The 22,030-nt window shown below is 34.3% G+C and overlaps 1 protein-coding gene across 1 annotated transcript in view; it reads right to left on the bottom strand.

The window, feature by feature from the left end:
- Positions 1-1,708: 1,708 nt before the first annotated feature.
- Positions 1,709-22,030, bottom strand: part of LOC132548011 (sodium/hydrogen exchanger 10-like) — a 53,681-nt gene continuing 33,359 nt past the window's right edge. Inside the window, exons 20-28 of the mRNA XM_060211824.1 lie at positions 20,287-20,316; positions 15,821-15,892; positions 13,445-13,621; positions 12,970-13,225; positions 12,403-12,485; positions 12,054-12,236; positions 9,406-9,435; positions 7,929-8,029; positions 1,709-3,203 (exon numbers count right to left, since the gene is read on the bottom strand). Coding sequence (XP_060067807.1) covers positions 1,709-3,203; positions 7,929-8,029; positions 9,406-9,435; positions 12,054-12,236; positions 12,403-12,485; positions 12,970-13,225; positions 13,445-13,621; positions 15,821-15,892; positions 20,287-20,316 — 2,427 coding nt within the window. The remainder of the gene's footprint in view (positions 3,204-7,928; positions 8,030-9,405; positions 9,436-12,053; positions 12,237-12,402; positions 12,486-12,969; positions 13,226-13,444; positions 13,622-15,820; positions 15,893-20,286; positions 20,317-22,030) is intronic.

Raw genomic sequence — 22,030 nt, 5'->3', positions numbered from 1 at the left:
ACAGACAGAACCACAACATTCATTAGTTACAGTTGGTAAACATACAGACAGAACACATAACATTAACTAGTTACAGTTGATAGACAGGACAGAACCCATAGCATTCATGAGTTACAGTCCATAGACAGACAGAAAGCAAAACAATCATTAGTTACAGTCGATAGACAGACATAACCCATATAATTCATTAGTTAGAGTCGATAACCAGACAGAACCATTAGCAGACAGTAGTCACAGTCAACAGACAGAAAACACAACACCCAATGGTTACAGTCGATAGACAAACATAATACATAACATTCATTTAGTTACAGTTGATAGACAGACAGAAGACAAAGCAGACAGTAGTTACAGTCAACAGGCAGACAGAACGCATACCAGACAGTAGTTACAGTCAACAGGCAGACAAAACACATACCGGACAGCAGTTACAGTCAACAGGCAGACAGAACGCATACCGGGCAGTAGTTATAGTCAACAGGCAGGCAAAACACATACCGGACAGCAGTTACAGTCAACAGGCAGACAGAACGCATACCGGACAGTAGTTACAGTCAACAGGCAGACAGAACGCATACCGGACAGTAGTTACAGTCAACAGGCAGACAGAACGCATACCGGAAAGTAGTTACAGTCAACAGGCAGACAGAACGCATACCGGGCAGTAGTTACAGTCAACAGGCAGACAGAACGCATACCGGACAGTAGTTACAGTCAACAGGCAGACAGAACACATACCGGACAGCAGTTACAGTCAACAGGCAGACAGAACGCATACCGGACAGTAGTTGCAGTCAACAGGCAGACAGAACACATACCGGACAGCAGTTACAGTCAACAGGCAGACAGAACACATAATATTCAGTCGTTGCAGTTGATAGACAGACAGAATACATAACATTCATTTAATTACACTCGATAGCCTGGCAGAAGCCACAACCGAAGTTACAGTCGATAAAGAGACAGACCACATCACGGACAGTAGTTAAGAGTCGATACACAGAGAGGACAAATAACAGACAGTATTCGTAGCCCATAGACAGACATAGGACATATCAGACAGTAGTTAAAGTCAACAAACAGACATCATCTGGATGGAAAACAGGATTATCATAGGAGAACAAGTGATTAGCACCCATCTAATAGAATTTAGATTTAGATACATAAAAGAACAATAATGAATTAAACTGTATCATACTGCTATGTCTTCATTTTCGGACTACTCATGAATGATACGGGCCTACAATGTTAAAACCAAAAGTGGTAGCTAAGGAAATCTAAAACGAATGTGAAACTCCTTTATCCCTACCCCCACAGATAAACAGCATCACTGGTAAATGTTGCAGCAAGACTTAATAAAAAAACATTTATAACAAGGAACAAGTCCCTATATTTATTAACAGAACAAAGGGAAATGAAAAAAAATTATACCAAAGGAAGGCAACTCAAACATGATTTAAGAGTGCAAACGGTAAATATTCTAGACATATAGATAGTGTATTCTGACTATAAAGTAATAAGACATACATAATTATTGGTTGAGTGGTGATAGATAAAGTGGAATAACAGAATCCGGCACCAGATATAAGGGAGCAAACTGCCTGATAAAAAAAATACAATGGCGCATAACCGGAACACGAAATGAAACATGTTGAGAGAAAATCAGAGTAAACCAAACAATCAACCGGATTGTAAACGTTTTACGTCTCTAAAATTTGGTATCGAAAGTAATATTAGATTCCCTGTCGCTCATATCATTGGAAGTGGTGGCTAGGTGATCATTTCTATTGATCTCGGAGATTACCTCCATAGGATTCCGGTCACAGCCGTCATTCAATGAAGTCCTTGAAACATTGGTGGAAACACTGTCTGTTCCACATACCTCTGGAATTCCTTCCATCACGGGGATATATGATGGAAGCAAAGAGGATGCCCTTCGCTCCAATAAAAAATCACGTCCATCCTTAGCCAATGGTTTCGATATTAAATCATCATCCACACTGCCAGCTCTATCAAAGACTCCATCTGGCTTATTTTTCTCTTTGATTTGTTGGGCATCAATAATAGGCGGTAGAGGTTCATCGGGTCTTTCCAGTCCCTCTTGATTCCCCCACTTTAACTCACTGGGAGACACAGATGATTCTGACTCGGGAAGAGCGATCGAAGAGGATGACGAAGAGAAGGATTTTGAGCTGTAAGTCCCTTGTGTTAAAATATAGGATCCGTCCGTTCCAATTGAAGAGTTTTCGGAATTTGTTGGTCTCGATGACACCGTTTCTCGCGTGACAGAAGATATACTTCCAGATTCTCGAGTACCAATTGACATTTTATCATCCCTGCTTTCGCAAGACGCACTGGTCAGTCTACCTTCATCTGAGGTGTGTGTATTGTAGGACCCAATATCCATACTTTGTGTTTCAGAAGAGAGACGTGAATGAGTTATACCCGACTCATCTGTTCCAGATAAACTCGCAGTACTACGCCTATCGAACGATCCGTTGTTCAACTGTGTAGATGGACCATCATCGGAACCACTATATGATTTTGTTTCAACACTTCCTGGTGATAATCGCTCATTACCATCGAAGGGGGACCTGGCATTGTTCTGGTCACTCCAAATATCTGTACTTGAAGTTCGAGAGTAATTGCCTGATACTGTTGCTCTCGATGGTCCGTATCCAGAACCACCTTGAGATTCGTTAGAAGAAAAATTTGAAGGAGATTTCCTACCCAAAGAGAGGTTCGTTTCAGATAGCACTGAGTCAGAGCTGCGATATGCCGAATTTATATGATAAGTACCAATAAGGTCAGATGGAACATGTTTTATGTTGGGAGCATCTGATGGTGCGGTACTATGTCTGCGGGTTGTAGGAGCTATGTTGTAGTCCATATCTTCTGTTTCATTACTTGTCCTATATCTCCAAGATGGTTCATGGTAGGAAACGCGTCTTTTGCTAAGTTTCTTTTGTTGGTGTTTTGTTCCATAACATTGACAGAGTTCTCTATCGGCTCCACATGTTTCACAAGACGCTTGAACACTATCTAAACTAGGCATCCAAAGTGGATAGACGTGTCCTTCATCATTTTCTTCATCTCCGTCTTCATTCCTTAATGTCTCTAGATTGTTTCCCCGTTGTCGCCTCAAAGGTTTGGTTTGCATTCGTCCAGGAGTCGAGGCTCTTGCTGCGAGTGGGTAGCATTCCCTGTGAAGAAGAAAAAAGAACTTTTACACAGAATTAGATATCTATATATTATATATTGTTTGTTGAAAAATCCAGACCCCTTCTCCTATTCTTAAAATATACTCTAAATCAGTCCTCATCATGTGAAATATTAGTTAATATTCACCTAAATTAGTATTTATAAATCAAAAGCATGCCATGTTCATATTCACACAAACAAAAAGATTCACTTACCTGGAATTTATCTTGACCGTTCAAATGAAAGAATATGTTTGGCTCGAAACAAATGCCTCGGCAATACAACCAAGCAGATATACATTACATTTACAGAAATACAACATATAAACTGAATCATGATCGTGAACGTATAACTCATGTTGTAGATTCCATTCACTTTGCAAAGTGTTGGATCTTCTCTGCTTTTTCCAGGCCGTACATAGGCTTCCAGAATGACATTATTGCTATGGCATACAAGTATGACGTCATATTTTATTAAAGGAAATTAACGCAAGCAACATTATCTTTTAACTTTTTTCGCACGAACTTATAATGATAACAAAATAGTTGATCATATTTTTGACAGAGAGATTTCAATTTCATATAGCCCATTGCTTTTTGCAAAAATTTGTGACTTGTGCTTGTAGTAAAATGGGAGACGTGTTTTCTAGACACACGGTTCATTTATCAGGTACGTGTGAATCACTGCGCTATACCCTATTATAACGATTTTCTGTGGATCCGATGCATTCCGGAAATAATATCAATACAAGGCCAGTTTCATAACTAGAAAATTTAATGTACAGAAACACAAACGAAAGAAATAGCAGATGAACATCACATATTACAAGTACAAAGACAAATAAGTTACAACACAAAACAATCAAACAAATATATTACATCTTTTTACACGTAAGCACGCGACGAAAACGCTACAAATGTGCGTACCATAAGCTTGTATCAGTGGAGATGAAATGCTGATATAGCTATACAAACTATATTCAAATAAAGCTGTCTTTGATTTATTAACGGGTTAGTTAACTTTTTCAGAATTGAGAGACAATCAATTAGTTTCTAGTACTTTCAAATGTAGGTTAATGTTGTTCATTTAAATTAAAATACACGGAAATGTACATTTTGAAATCATTTTGATAATTTCTACTTATCAAGCTGTTGCCATGCTATCATCACCAAGAGTGATGCTACAGCTGCTACTTTAATATACGAAGTAGTCCGCGTGTACCAAATCTGGTGCTGTTCAAAATAGACAGCAACCACTGTTACCTTGACAGATAACCACGGCTTCGATCAACGAAAAGAAAGTTGATGTCTTACAAAAAATTGTCTGACATTCTTTAATTCTACTGACGATTATCCAATCAAGCAAACGTAATTTAAAACGCAAAATACAGACAATATGACAGCCGGTGGAAATAATCAGCATACTGTGTAAACACTGTAACGTCATAGGAATATATGTCAACAATGTATTTTTCAAATAAATACAATAATGAACATTATGAGCGCAACATTAACCCACATGCTTTCGGTAATTATTTCATTTGGTCTAATGAATCACATCTATGATAGGTTGTTAATCAATAACTGCTAGCATTAGTTCGTTCATTAGAGATTCGTAAAAAAAATATATGCAATAACACGTCGTCTTCGGTTGTGATTAGTTTATATACCTGCAAATTGTATTAGCCCTAACTACTTTCTGTCTGTGGTAAACACGCTTGTGTAAGCAATAAAACTTGCTTATTTCACAAATGTGGATATAATATCAAATTTTAAATTGTTCCATTTCATTCTTTATAGAATAATCGCATCTTACTCAAAAAATATTTATTGACAAGCTAAATGTAAAAGGTAAAGGCAATATTTCAAAACAGTGTCGGTAAATTTGGTTTCATTTAGCAATATTTCTGTTTTTGCAAAATGATACAATTATCGATACTGTCCAATTAACAACATCCAATGAAATGAAGCGTTACTTCGGTGGTCAGTTACTAGTGAATGACACTATATCACACACATATAGAAAACAATCAACCAAATTATCTAAATGTAAATGTATAGTAAGCGGGATACGAGTTCGTATTAAAACGACATTTAGAATATATATAAATATACAATAAAAATATCAATGAAACCCCAAAGTAAGTGAAAAACATGCTGTATAAAATTGCCACATTTTATATAATACGTTCGCTATGTCAAATAGTAAAAAAAAAGTGTCACTATCATGATTTCTATATGCACGTCAGATATTCGACATGGTTCGAATCATTTTTATTACCAGTCATTCAATATACAGCTGAAAGTAACAAATAATGTTTAATATAGATTGCTATTGTTCAAATAAATTTTATTGTTCTATTGTTTAAATAAAGTATTCGTTTTGCGATTATCAATAAACAGTTTCCGTAGTGAATTTTAATTTCAAAAAGTAGCATTCAGGCAGTCAAATGTTCGAATTAATATGATTGTACAGAAGTGATGTTTACAAATCAAAGAAAGAAATGATTGTGTATGGATGAACTGGGAAAAAATTTGTTTTTATGTCAACATTTCTTTTCAATGGTGGCAAATGATTCTCATCAGAGTGCTATGGAGGAATTTGGAGATACTTCAATCTATTAATATGAGGTAGAATTTTACACACTGTGATGCTCATGATTTACGACAAAGGCAATAAGAACGAAGAACACAGTGCAATATTTAAACGTTTAAAGATTGTCTACATAAAAGGGCTAACTAGAAATCATATTTCTAGAAAATAACAAATTGTAAATACTAAATATAAAAGTATTTTATTCATAAAGCCACTGAATGTTAAGGCCGTTTTGAAAGCGCATACGCTTGAATATTTCTTCACGAAAAAAACTTATTATCAGGATAACTATATTATCAGGATAACTTCGAACTTTAGATCCTGAAAAGTTCCAGCATCCAAACTAATGTACGTTTACACATTCTTGCTTATACATTCCGGATATATCATAGGAGATAAACAGCTTATTCTGTCGTTTTGTACTATTACTATATTATACTCATACTTATAATTTTCTTAAGATGGATGTTTCTTATTCAAGACATTTTTGAGCATATCTTTACACATTGACAATTTTTCTTTTTCTCGCGGTTAAGGAAAATTTACCAGTACGTGGAAAAATTTGATATATTCTCAATATTTCATAATGATGATAAAATCTTTAGTATACTTTTTTTAAGGATAAGTTATAAGCGGTTGTTATTGAATAAAATAAAGTGAAATTGAAATGAAATTACAATGGATTTGATAATATCATACTTTCTTAATTGGTATACTACTCTCTGTCGGTATATAGGCAAACTGGATATGTTATAATGAAATTCAAACAATAAATAAGTACCGAAAATGAACAACTAACAATGCAATAAAGACAAAATAGCACTTCTGATCAAATGTTTATAGTATGTATACATGTATATATAAATAGATCACAGCCCATATATCATGAAAGTAAGACTCAATCAGTACATAGTATATGTTTATACTATTTAGCGAGATCTTGTATCATGTTTACGTTAAAGGTAATGCCAGAGGACTCATTTTTAACACAATATAAATCAGTGTCGTTTTAAAACGTTGTTATCATCACCACCAATAATAACGGTAATAGTAAGCTTATAATATTATTTTACAAAATGAATAAAGAACTTTTAAGTTCCTGTATGGCAGATCATAGATGCAACAAAAATCTACATATACTTAAAACAAAAAGTGTAAAAGATAAAGGATAAAAAAAAGTACCTAAAAACTGTGTTTTTGTAACAAACAAACAAAAAAAAAGAGAAAAAAAAGAGAAAATTGCATTCATTCAGAATAAAGATAGAAAAACATACAAGACATGACACTGGTAACATCATAGAACGACATGAAATAAATCAGACATTAATAGAGACACGGATCAACACATGGATTGGACAGTTCACACAAAGCGACGCAATAGTGAAGCAACATATGAGTCGTTAGGTGCTGAATAGTGGAGCAAGCCTGACCATATACATGCTCGTGGAGATATTACTACAAATATGACAATGCATAGAAAAGTGAAAAATGATGGCCTTGAGGAAAAGTAAATTAGAATAATACATTATATGCAATAATTTGTTCCAGTGCAGGGGGCGGGACTTTTATCTCCTACATATCGTAACATAACAATATAACAGTGTTAATGTCAAACGATCCATGACGTCTGATTATCTGGAAGATAATCTCTACATTCGGTCTTGATCGTTTCGTTATACCGACATAACATTCTATTAGACCTAGGTCATATCAAGCAATCCATCCCTTGTTTTTTCATTACTGTTATATGATTTCAATTTTTCATCATCTTTCCTTTCAATACTTTTTTAAAAATTTGGATGGACCTTGGACCATGATTAAAGTAAGTGATGTATCATAAACAAAACAGTTCCCTATTCTAAGACAAAAACGAAAAAGATACGGGCAATAGTTCCCGCTTAACTGCAGTTTCAGTAGCGTCGCTATAGGGATTCGATGTTGCTATGCCTTTGTCTTTATGGAGTAAAAAGTCGAAAATTTAATTTCACATACGCATTGCTTCTCGCAAAGACATGTGACTTGCACTTGTGGTGAAAATTGAGACGCGTCTTCTAAACACACGGTTCCTTAATCAAACATGTTATTTGATTTAAACCTTGTCATCCTCCTCATCCCCGTCGGGGCTCACTTGCCTGTTGATATTTCCGTTTGACGTTACACTTTTTCGTTTGTCGTCATCATTGATCCGACCCTTGCTAAATAATACTCCAAGACTTTTTGCATGTTGAACTTTCTGTAAATCAAAACATAAATCATTCATGCACATTAGTATAATTCTGTTCATGTTAACAAATAAATACGTTGTTATATTCTCTTCATGTTAATCACCCAACTAAATCCCCATATACCCTTGTGCTTTAATTTCCATTGTTGTTAGATTTTAAACCAAACTGTTAGTGAAATCACCACATGACCCGACCAATTCCATAACCAACTTTGCGAGAAATGTGATTTTAGCCATTAGTACTAATGAAGCCATGGACATTGGAACACATCACCTGACCCTAGTCTGAACTAACAAATACATGCACAAATATCTCAACCATAACACGTTCCTAAAAATTAAAAAAAAAAATTTTATATATATTTCTTTACACAAGGAATCATTGCTTACACGTTTGGAAAGACGAAAAGATAACAACCGGAAATGTTTGACAACTTGACAGAGACAGAAGACAATAACTAACGCACAGTTGAAATACAAATGTTACACACAAGACTTTCACTATAATTATATCAACTAGCACGTGCAACAAACTGAACATACATGCTGCTTATCCTCTGGCAATAAACTTAACTAGTTAATTTACGAAAACCCCAATTGATGTATTAAAGTTTAATTTTAAACGTCATTTTACATACCTTGTGGGAAAAGTGGATAGGTTTTTACACCAATTAGGATATTTTGGGGATTTGTTAACTTTGAAAATCATCAGTTATGTACGTTAGTTTTCTCGAAGTTATCTGGTACCGTTCTAGTTTACATACATTTTGCAAACACACGTTTAATGCTGAAAATGTGAATCTATATCTGTACCCAACCATTTGTAACATTTTCACAAAAAATCCTTTCTCTCATCCACTAATCTGTTGATATCTGAATAATTTACATGAACAGAACACCTGAAAAATTAGTTATATATAGAAAGAGACAATTTACACATCTTCCTTGATAGTACCATGACCGTTTTCTCCAACAACTTTATATTTTAATATCATCGTTACTTTGATGTTAAAATACTCGCTCCGATTGGCGCGATTCGACTGATTTATATCGGATACTGACAAACAATCTCACAAATTAATCGATATATGATCCTTCAAGGATTTTTACTAAAAATAAGCTTGTGGTTATCTGACACATCTTTAAGAAACAACAGTAAAATCTGATCAAATTATTGTTAAACAATGGTGATAGTCATTTGCTGAAAACTGATTCCAAGCTTTTATAAAGATAATCTTGGAAGAAATATGTTATAAAACACATATACACAATGACACACATAACAGAATGGACGTCATTCCTCGCTGATTAGATAAAAACACAAAAATACAGTGGTACGTAGTAGACAGACGAGATAACGAGTAAAGATACAGACATATTCATACCTGTATTGACCGTTTGCGAGCAATGTCCTGCTGTAAAACCAAAGCAAGGATCAGTATTTTGTGCAAAGCTGCAGCATATTGGAAAAGTGAATATTATGTCTACATTTTTATGCGTTTAATATGTTTTTATTCTTTATTTATGACGTACACAAAGGACAAATGTGGTCGGTGGATGAAGTCAACGATAATTTTACCTCTAAATCATAATTTCCATCTGCAAATTTTTAACAAAATTCTTTCATCGTATGTAGTTTAAAAGAAATTAAGTTTTGATAGAACTTTCATATTCATAATATCAGTATTTTCTGCACACTTGTGCGATAGTGATAGTGTGAACTAACACAAATGTACAACGATACGGGAAAATAAAAGAATTCGTAGATTTATATTCTTGACATATTCAATAATCGGCACTTTTTTTAATTTTTAATCTCAACAATAATGACCGTAATATAGAATTTCCTACGTGTATTAATTTTCAGAGGAAAATCAAATCACTCAAGCAACATATCTCTTGTAAATTCAAGATAACTCGCATATAGAATCTAATTCTTCATTGGAAATAGCTTTGTATAGGCAAATGATCTTTTTTGAGAAATGATTCTAGTGCTCGCAAACAGACTCATATCCTTATTTCAACGATAATTTGTATGTAAATAATTTTGTCTAGAGTTTGTATACGCTACATTATTCAAAATATTTAAATCAAGATCTATTTTCCTTCAAACTCCGATTCAAGTGTTGTTTCATTTCATGGTGTCATTGTTCCAAAGATTGCTGTTTTGATTCGGCATTGAGAAACAGTTAAAATTTTGGTATTTAAAACCCTGTACTTTAAACAGGTCTACCAGACGTCTTTGACTGAATGCAAACGCGGTCATTGTTCACTAAACAATAGTACATTGTTTCATAATATATCTGATGGATTTTAAGCTATAAAGAAAATTGTTTGCATCAGACACCGTAAATTCGAATCGTTTTTATTTTTTATTTGTTTTATTTTGTTTTTGTACTGTATGGATATCTTGAGATTAGCAGCCATTATTTACTTCTTTTAATATTGTTTTTTTTTTTTTTTTAACTTTCATGGAGTACGAAGCACAGAACCTTGAAGTACAAGTACAATGAAACACGTATGTAAGTATAATAAAAAGCCACAAGCCTTGGCCATTGACAAAATGCAAAACCAAACCAATGTTTCTACCCTTCTACCGGTAAATCAGTCTCAAACATAACATTGGCAGCATTTGATAAAAGTCCCAGTTGCATGATTGGATCCCTTACCACGAGATCCACGGGCTCAATCGATCATCTGATGACATGATATCCATAGTTGTAATTGGAAATGTTATTTAAAAATTGTTACATTTTTAATATTTCAGCAGTAAACGTCAACATCACTGTTCATTTCAGTTTGCCAACACTCCCACAAAATTTCTACTCGTAGGACACCAGTGGAACGAAAATGAAGTTTAAAATGTGTTTTATAGATTGCCACTGTAGCCAAAGTAAACATCACCATTGTTCAGGGATACCTTGAATGTACATTCATGTTACAAAAATGCTGTCATAGTCAACTTCCAATGAGTTTGAAAAATAAAAAACCTTTTTCGCTTCCTTTGCTTAACATTCTGCAACAGTCCCACAAATGTTCAGCTCAACAGCACCAGCGTAACTAGGAATGCTTAAAACAAGCTTTTAAAAGATGGTGGCCATACCAGATTTTGGACTGACCATCTCAGAATTATTTCCGGCAAGTGTAATTTAACTCTCACTGACTGAGCTTGAGAGGTTTAAAATGTATATTAAAAAAAGGTTTACGTACGGTGGACAACGGCAGATGAAACATTATGGCTATAATTTCAATCCCTAACCGCAGGTCAGATGACTTCAAAACAATGCAAAGCCTGGCATTATCCCTAGCAACCCATAGCCGTACAAACCATTTTCATTTTATTAGTAATAAGTTCATTCCAACAGTAAACAGATAGATGCATCAACCGCGAATGCAGTGGTACTTTTAAGTAATTTTCCTCTTCAGACATATTCGCAGATACATGATAGCATGAACAGAGATCTAAAAATGACTTAAAATTCGCGAAATATAGGCTTTTATACATATTACACCAATATCTGTTACCAAATCAACATGAAGTCATCGAGAATAATTTCTGTACAAATAAATAGATTTGCTTTAATCATTCGATATAACAGATCTGAATTGCGATAAACTCTCTTCAAATATTAAGGCGAAAATAAATCCCACGCGAATTATAAGTGTCACATTAATTGATTTGGGGTACACAACTTAATTTGTATCACTACTATGTTTTCCAACAGAGACAGAGGATGTATTAAAAATCAATTACTGGCGATTATTTGCCTTTTTGACTTCGTAATTGCAGGGAGACATTTAAAAATGAAGTATAGTATTAACTGAATGTTTTTTTTTACAAAAGAGCTCGCTCATTTTGATTTTTGTATCAGCGGTAGCAGAATCAGTATCTAAATATGTTTTGTACAAACTAAAATATTTTGTTTGTCTTATGAAGTTACGTGTATTGACACTTAAATCCTACTCTCTCAAGTCATGACTGGGTCGATCGGAAATGACCACATTCTGAGGATTTCCACTTTTGTTAGCTTACCTTCCATTTAGACTCGGCGTTTTTGCGATGTTTGGAGGCATGATTTAGACAAAGCTGTGAGATGGATGAGATGAAAGCACCATGGCCATGTCGCACATCATGGCTCGACTTATGCTGAGTATGATGAGGCTGTCCTACCTCTGTAGGAACAATCAATAACACAGGCTTGGGTCCTTTGTCAGGCTGGTGAGACAACATGAAAAGAAAGGTAAAAACACATAACACATGTATGAATATAAATTCCAATATAATTCAAAGAGGATGTCAGTAACTGCAAAACATGAAAATGAGAGAAATTTAAGAGCAATATACTTGCAATTACTGAAGACAGTAAATATTCTCTATTTACCAGTAATTCAAGTTTCAAGACAGTCCAGGGAATGTATGCTGGTCCGACAATCTGTTCTTGTGTAAATGCATTCTGTGCGAAACCTGCAAATAGTCAACAAGTCATTTCACTGGATTAATGCATGAATAGAGCTTTATGAATGAAATTGCCAATTTATTTTCGCGGTAATTTTATTTAAGTTTTTTTTGGAGTTGCAGATGCACTAATTTTTCATTTATGAATTTGCCAACAAGGGACAGTACGATAAATTTGATTTCAAAGTATATTTATATTATCATCCTTGTTCCTTTGGAAATGGGAAAAATATTTATTTCCATTCTTGTATCAAGCAGTTTGTGCTCATCCGATACTAAGTTCATTCTAAGTTCTGTTTTTATTTCGGCTGTTAGCATCATTGAGGAGTCCTAGAAGGACTCAACAGCTATATGATGCAGTTTAATTCATTGCTTGGCTCTACAGTGTCTGATTCAAAATTATTAAAACGTTCTATTCACTTGCATGCCTTTTGTACAATTTTCACATGCTTGACTTAAATTTGAATTTCAGTTAAATGCATTCTATACTAACCATTGACAAGTACGACATCTGACATAGAGGAATCAACAGTAAACACTTCGATGTCATCGGAATCCAGGAGGTAGGAGTTCTCAAGGCGCAATTTGATTTTCTCCTTCGTCCAACCTTGGTAGGACATCTGTTTCAGCAACACATTTGTGGCAATGCGGTTGGCACAAACATGCCATAATCGATACTCAAGGGAGGGATCGCTGTCGTTAAAGTGAGTCAGGGCATACTCCATGTCTTCAAAACTAATAAACAGCAGCTACAATAGTACCAAATAAAGTTAATGATAATATATCTGCACGACAGGCTAAATGAACAAACCACAATTTCATTTGGTTATTACTCTCGTCACAGAGTCTGAATGATGACAAGTTTTAAACTATTAGAGAATTTTATATTTTAATCTTTCACCACATTAAGACATATTTAGAGAATAAATTATTTCTACTCCTCTAAAAATTAAATGAAAGCGAATTACCTGTACTGCAGTTTCACAAATAACGGTAGCCGATCGAGGTTTCTTTGTGAGAAATCCCATCTCTCCAATGATATTGCCTGCTGTCAGGAAGTCAATCAAGTTGGATTTGATCTCAAGCTGTGAGCCAGACGGATGGTCATCCAAAATTGGTTTACCAGGCTGGGAGGTAGACTCAAGCTGGTGATGTAAAGTATATATAAATTAAAAACCATTTCATGTATGCATTATACAAACCTTACGTTATTCAAAGCAGACTATATATTACATCCCAATATTGATTCAAGTCAACAGTTAGAGAACAATGAAGTCTTGAAGTGCGTTTTGTATAGAGCTGAAAATGTCATCTTAAAATCATACACATATGCAGATATCGAAGAGGAAACCAGACTAATTTTTCACTCATGTTGTTGAAACGTAAACTGAGGTTTTTAAATGAACTTTCTTCATCATTAACTACTAACACATACTCAGATACTGATATAATGTTGCACGGTATCACAGATAGCAATTTCTAAGCATATGAAACAAAGTAAAAATAGCACATAGAGATGCACAAGCTATTTGTATTGCATACTTATATAAGCACCACGGGTTAATACTTGAAAAGCTTGTCCTAAGTTTATGTAGTAGCTATTGTGGTGAAATTTAGTATAGGATTGTACAAAGAACACAAAAGTGAATTGCACCTTTCAGCACAAATTTACAATTAGATACAACATTGTTAAATCATGAAATAAATTGCGTCACAAAGCTGTTTTGTCCTGCACACCCTACTTTGCAGTTTGATGATGGAAGAACAAAAGATTTCACCAAAGCCGTCATATTTTAATACAGCTATTAATTTTTTTGTTTTTGTATTGTTGTTTGTTTTTTTGTTTGTGTTTTTTTTACGATTAAAACAGTCTCCATTCTGATTTCGGCTGTGAAATTGTCCAATTATCTTTTTTTTTCATTTCATTTAAGTTCAATTAACATTACTGCACATTATATTTTTTTCTTAAATTTTTAACAAATTTTCCTTCAAAACTGTAGACAATAATTAGCATGCTCCTTAACTCAAAAAATAGTTTGTCACTAAATAGGATGATTTCTAAGTCAAATATCACAAAAATGTTTTATTTTTCAATTAAATAATAGCTGCAAATAAATTGATTTAAAAGAAGTTTTTAACTGTTCACACTGTAACATATCCATCAGGTACAAAATACTACCCTGCAAAAAATATATGCATGTTGAATATCTTTATATATTTTTTCAAACGTTGGAAAAATATAATACACATCCTAACAGATTGATGTAATTGAAATTGGACACACTGAAAATAAAAAAACAAGGAACTCATCTCACATCATTCTAACAAAACTTATATGCGCAATTAGTGATATGAGTTCCAGTGACCTTTGAATTTAATAATGAACCATTAAGTTTTTGCTGTATTTTGTTTGCCTTACATTTTACCTAGTGTGTTACATGTATTTTGTCAAAGTCTCAAATTACAGCATCTATGTATTATTTTTTGCTTTCCATTTTTTACCTGATGTTGTTTACATGTCGCAAGCATTTCATTCGAGTGGTTGTTCCCAATGTCGCAAATTTCGTGCAATATATCGACTACTGATAGATGAACTTTCAACACTGGGATTCAAGAAATTTATGTGAAAACAACTAATTTTAAGGTTAATCTTATGTAATGCCTTGTAGTTGTCCTACAGCTTCACATCACAGACAGCCATATATAATATTTCCATTCACAGACTGAATGACCTAGTTTTCCCCAAAGCACTGATGATAATCTAAGGCTAAAGCCTAACTTTGCAATATTAATTAGCATTCTTTAAACACTAATCACCAATCATTTGAAAAAAAAATCATATATGATTAGATTCGCAATATGCCGAGATCATCTGATCTTGTGAATTAATACAAGCGTGAGTAATATTGTGCTTCAATGACTGTACATCTATATGTTACATTTAACAATGGCATAATTACTGGTTTTCTTTGAAGTAGAATATGAAGAATTTAACGAAAAACATAAAAATCTATATGTTATGACTTTGTAAAAGTTATGAATGGATGAAATCTATATCGATGTCAAATAACCAACATTTTACAGGCAATTTAAGATTTACCATAAAAAAAAATCTAAAAACGAAAATCAATGAAAAACTTGTCCCTTCTCTATTTATCTAACTCCATTACGATAGCTTTTCTTATTATTTCATTTTACAATGTTGAATGATTTTCATGACATATCGATGAAAGGTATGACTGATTTTATGTAGGAGCATCCATTTTGGATTTAGCAAGCATGAATACAGCAATAACAGGCATCCACCAAACCCCAGTCATACATAGCTGAAAGTCACATATTACCCTGGAATGGCGAGTGGTGTGTTTCTTACGTAGAGAATGTCCAGCAGGTTGTGGTGGACGATACACAAGAGCCTAGGTAATGTTCAAATCACAAGTGTAAAAACTCGATCACATACTAAAGAATGATATTCATTATCAGTCCTTTTGATTTTTTTTTTTAAAAAAATATATTTTTAAAGTAAATTTTTTAATGTTGATTTACATAATTAAATATTCATGTCTTTCACAGTATTTTGAATAGAACTGCAAAATTTGAGAAGAATTCAGCTAAACATAATTTTTTTTTAAATTTATACTCACACACACATATAAATATATCAATTATCATAGTAAAGGCACAGTTAGTAAGTGGTATATAGGTACAAGGTATGTTATTGTTCAACAATTATTGCATCAGTGACTGCAAGTTAACATATAATGAAGTTATAAACATGTTTAAAGTGTATGATTACATTGTAACTATAAAGTGTACTTAATACTAAAGCCATTGTGTGTTTATACAACACAAAATCAAGTGCAAATGCAATCTAATAACAGTACGTGGTCACACAAATGCATAATAAAAGTGTAATGATGTTTTACACAGGAGAAGTGTAGTGTTTTACACAGGAGAAGTGTAGTGTTTTACACAGAAGTGTAGTGTTTTACACAGAAGTGTAGTGTTTTACACAGGAGAAGTGTAGTGTTTTACACAGAAGTGTAGTGTTTTACACAGAAGAAGTGTAGTGTTTTACACAGGAGAAGTGTAGTGTTTTACACAGAAGTGTAGTGTTTTACACAGGAGAAGTTTGTTTTACACAGAAGTGTTTTACACAGTACACAGGAGAAGTGTTTTTTACACAGGAGACAAAGTGTAGTGTTTTACACAGGAGAAGTGTAGTGTTTTACACAGAAGTGTAGTGTTTTACACAGGAGAAGTGTAGTGTTTTACACAGGAGAAGTGTAGTGTTTTACACAGAAGTGTAGTGTTTTACACAGGAGAAGTGTAGTGTTTTACACAGGAGAAGTGTAGTGTTTTACACAGGAGAAGTGTAGTGTTTTACACAGGAGAAGTGTAGTGTTTTACACAGGAGAAGTGTAGTGTTTTACACAGGAGAAGAGTAGAGTTTTACACAGGAGAAGTGTAGTGTTTTACACAGGAGAAGTGTAGTGTTTTACACAGGAGAAGTGTAGTGTTTTACACAGAAGTGTAGTGTTTTACACAGGAGAAGTGTAGTGTTTTACACAGGAGAAGTGTAGTGTTTTACACAGGAGAAGTGTAGTGTTTTACACAGAAGTGTAGTTTACATAGAAGTGTAGTGTTTTACACAGAAGAAGTGTAGTGTTTTACACAGGAGAAGTGTAGTGTTTTACACAGAAGTGTAGTGTTTTACACAGGAGAAGTGTAGTGTTTTACACAGGAGAAGTGTAGTGTTTTACACAGGAGAAGAGTAGTGTTTTACACAGGAGAAGTGTAGTGTTTTACACAGTGTTTTTTACACAGGAGAAGTGTAGTGTTTTACACAGGAGAAGTGTAGTGTTTTACACAGGAGAAGTGTAGTGTTTTACACAGAAGTGTAGTGTTTTACACAGGAGAAGTGTAGTGTTTTACACAGGAGAAGTGTAGTGTTTTACACAGGAGAAGTGTAGAGTTTTACACAGGAGAAGTGTAGTGTTTTACACAGGAGAAGTGTAGTGTTTTACACAGAAGTGTAGTGTTTTACACAGGAGAAGTGTAGTGTTTTACACAGGAGAAAAGTAGAGTTTTACAAAGGAGAAGTGTAGTGTTTTACACAGGAGAAGTGTAGTGTTTTACACAGGAGAAGTGTAGTGTTTTACACAGGAGAAGTGTAGTGTTTTACACAGGAGAAGAGTAGTGTTTTACACAGGAGAAGTGTAGTGTTTTACACAGGAGAAGTGTAGAGTTTTACACAGGAGAAGTGTAGTGTTTTACACAGGAGAAGTGTAGTGTTTTACACAGGAGAAGTGTAGAGTTTTACACAGGAGAAGTGTAGTGTTTTACACAGGAGAAAAGTAGAGTTTTACACAGAAGTGTAGTGTTTTACACAGGAGAAGTGTAGTGTTTTACACAGGAGAAGTGTAGTGTTTTACACAGGAGAAGCGTAGTGTTTTACACAGGAGAAGTGTAGTGTTTTACACAGGAGAAAAGTGTTTTACACAGGAGAAGTGTAGTTTTACACAGAAGTGTAGACACAGGAGAAGTGTAGTGTTTTACACAGGAGAAGTGTAGTGTTTTACACAGAGAGTGTAGTGTTTTACACAGGAGAAGTGTAGTGTTTTACACAGGAGAAGTGTAGTGTTTTACACAGAAGAGACACAGTGTAGTGTTTTACACAGGAGAAGTGTAGTGTTTTACACAGGAGAAGTGTAGTGTTTTACACAGGTGTAGTGTTTTACACAGGAGAAGTGTGTAGTGTTTTACACAGGAGTGTTTTACACAGGAGAAGGAGAAGTGTAGTGTTTTACACAGGAGAAGTGTAGTGTTTTACACAGGAGAAGTGTAGTGTTTTACACAGTAGAAGTGTAGTGTTTTACATAGAAGTGTAGTGTTTTACACAGGAGAAGTGTAGTGTTTTACACAGGAGAAGTGTAGTGTTTTACACAGGAGAAGTGTAGAGTTTTACACAGGAGAAGTGTAGTGTTTTACACAGGAGAAGTGTAGTGTTTTACACAGGAGAAGTGTAGTGTTTTACACAGGAGAAGTGTAGTGTTTTACACAGGAGAAGTGTAGTGTTTTACACAGAAGTGTAGTGTTTTACACAGGAGAAGTGTAGTGTTTTACACAGGAGAAGTGTAGTGTTTTACACAGGAGAAGTGTGTTTTACGTAGTGTTTTACACAGGAGAAGTGTAGTGTTTTACACAGGAGAAGTGTAGTGTTTTACACAGGAGAAGTGTAGTGTTTTACATAGAAGTGTAGTGTTTTACACAGGAGAAGTGTAGTGTTTTACACAGGAGAAGTGTAGTGTTTTACACAGAAAAAATGTGTAGTGTTTTACACAGAAGTGTAGTGTTTTACACAGGAGAAGTGTAGTGTTTTACGCAGGAGAAGTGTAGTGTTTTACATAGAAGTGTAGTGTTTTACACAGAAGTATAGTGTTTTACACAGGAGAAGTGTAGTGTTTTACACAGGAGAAGTGTAGTGTTTTACACAGGAGAAGTGTAGTGTTTTACACAGGAGAAGTGTAGTGTTTTACACAGGAGAAGTGTAGTGTTTTACACAGGAGAAGAGTAGTGTTTTACACAGGAGAAGCGTAGTGTTTTACACAGGAGAAGTGTAGTGTTTTACACAGGAGAAGTGTAGAGTTTTACACAGGAGAAGTGTAGTGTTTTACACAGGAGAAGGAGAAGTGTACACAGGAGAAGTGTAGTGTTTTACAGTGTTTTACACAGAAGTGTAGTGTTTTACACAGGAGAAGTGTAGTGTTTTACACAGGAGAAAAGTAGAGTTTTACACAGGAGAAGTGTAGTGTTTTACACAGAAGTGTAGAGTTTTACACAGGAGAAGTGTAGTGTTTTATACAGAAGTGAAGTGTTTTACACAGGAGAAGTGTAGTGTTTTACACTGGAGAAAAGTAGTGTTTTACACAGGAGAAGTGTAGTGTTTTACACAGGAGAAGTGTAGTGTTTTACACAGAAGTGTAGTGTTTTACACAGGAGAAGTGTAGTGTTTTACACAGGAGAAGTGGAGAAGTGTAGTGTTTTACACAGGAGAAGTGTAGTGTTTTACACAGGAGAAGTGTAGAGTTTTACACAGGAGAAGTGTAGTGTTTTACACAGGAGAAGTGTAGTGTTTTACACAGGAGAAGTGTAGTGTTTTACACTGGAGAAAAGTAGTGTTTTACACAGGAGAAGTGAAGTGTTTTACACTGGAGAAAAGTAGTGTTTTACACAGGAGAAGTGAAGTGTTTTACACTGGAGAAAAGTAGTGTTTTACACAGGAGAAGTGTAGTGTTTTACACAGGAGAAGTGTAGTGTTTTACAAGTACAGTTTTAGTGTTACACAATAGTGTTGTGCAGTAATAATGTTAAATGACAGTAGCGTGTTGTTAAACATACATAATATAATGTTACCATTGCAAGCGTAGTGTTATACACACAAGAGTAGTGTGATATTACACAAACGTAGTTGAGAGTTACACCTGCGAAATGTAGTGTTATACAACAGCAGCGTCGTGTCACAGTCATGATAGCAAACTTTCACAAAACTAGAGTTAAATATCACACAAACGTAATGCACTGATAGTGTTTTACTGATGTAGTGCAATAAGATAGTGCAGGGGTACACATTGATAGTGTGGTGCTTCACTGACGTATTCCAGACATCGTTCACGTAGCTGTAATGCAGGGTGCTGACCTTATGCGAATCGAACTACATATTGTTATATACAGGTACAGTGTATCATATCGAGATCTGGGGTTACAGAAATAGCATATATCACAAGCTCTAGGTCAGAAGCTAGCTCACCTGATCTGTGTCGGACATTAATTTTTCCAGCTAAATAAAAACACAGTAAATATAACAGAAGGTTAACACAATTGGTTCTGTAATGTAAAACAAGCTAAATATGTTTTTTCTATAAACTTATAGTTAGGCATCACTTGATCATCTTTTTTTTTCCCCAGTGTATGATGAAAAATTTGTAAACTGTCAACAAGTGGGAATCCGATGTTGATAAATTTAGATTTTATTTTTGTCATAATGAATGCTTTTTTTTAACCTACATAGAGATAATTACCGCAGTTCTTAATGTTTCAAGTTTCCAAGATGTACATTTTAATCAGATTGCCATACAATATTCAATTCATTTCACTAATAAATATTTACAGAGTCGACAGACATCTGTTCTTACTACATAAGCAAAATCAAAATATAACAGGCATCAACATGACAACTAAGACTTCTGCTTCATCATGACAATTTTTTTTTCGGATTCATATAAACAACAACAGAAAGAACAAGTTCTTTTTCTGTTATAATCATTTCAATTTTCATTTACAGCGATGAACAAATGTAATAGCAAGCTTTATCAATCCAGGAGAATGTGAAGGAATGCATTGAGTCTATAAAAGACACATAAACAAGATTAGTTATGTGTCGTTAAAAACCATGAACCCTATTTACCAAGTTCTAAGGATGAGCATTTGGATTAAATGTAAGTCCCAGGCAGTAAAATGCTTGACTGCTGTAATTAGCATCGAATTGATTTATTTTGATGAGCTGCATGATTTAGCTATAATATGGTAAAAATATCATTCCTATGAATGAGACACTGATTTTGGGTGTGGACAAAACACTCATACAGGTTTAGAGATGAAATACAAAAGAGGTTATGAAACGTTTATACTGATATCTTGGATCCTGATTTGTTGTGGGAGAGTGATGAAAACGCAGGAATATAAGCAAGAGGGAAAGGGCTTGTATAGGCTTAACCTGTTGCCTAACACCCTTTGAAGTTTCTTCAATAAAATATTTGTGAAATGAAAGCAATAAAATGTTCCCATGATAAAGTAATAAAATGCTATCATCACCTGATCAAAGTCTTTCACCTCCTTTGATGTCAAAAAATACATAACGAATACAGATCAATTATGGAGCATGGCATCTTTATCTTATAACTATATCCTTATTTACACAGGTTCTTTACTTTCCCATTTTCAGCAACAACAATTCTAATGAGAATTCCTAAGATTTCTCTTATACATACATTTTACCATTTCTGACAACACTACCACAGCCTAAGTAATTACTCATTCTTGCAAACGCTATGAAATTAAGGTAAAGTGTCGTTGGCGCATAAAAATACACCATGATATCTTGTTTGAATTGATCTGGTACCTATTATTACTAAATCAATGTTTGGTGTTGTACTCTGGGTAGGTCTCATTTCCTTATCATTATTATTACAATTTTCCATTAAAACAATAACCTTATTTCTTCTTAAAACTTTGTGTTTTTCCTAGACATAGCTACGGCTTTGTCCAAATACTACATACTTCAACATCAACACTAAATGGCCATCAGTGTAGATTTTCAATTGTCATTAACATGAAAGTAATGCTCTATGTTTAAACCCTTTTAGGGTCAGTTAAAATAATGTAAATGTATAAATGTTATTTTTTTCAATTAATGGTCATTAAAACATCCATTCCTTTTAATTAATGACTGATAGAATTTAATGGCCATTAAAGTGATGAGGATATAATGGACG

This window comes from Ylistrum balloti, unplaced genomic scaffold (assembly GCF_031769215.1).
Source record: "Ylistrum balloti isolate Yb309-2 unplaced genomic scaffold, AGI_CSIRO_Ybal_v1 Utg369994, whole genome shotgun sequence".
NCBI lineage: Eukaryota > Metazoa > Mollusca > Bivalvia > Pectinida > Pectinidae > Ylistrum > Ylistrum balloti.
This window is presented reverse-complemented; position numbering and strand designations above follow the sequence as displayed.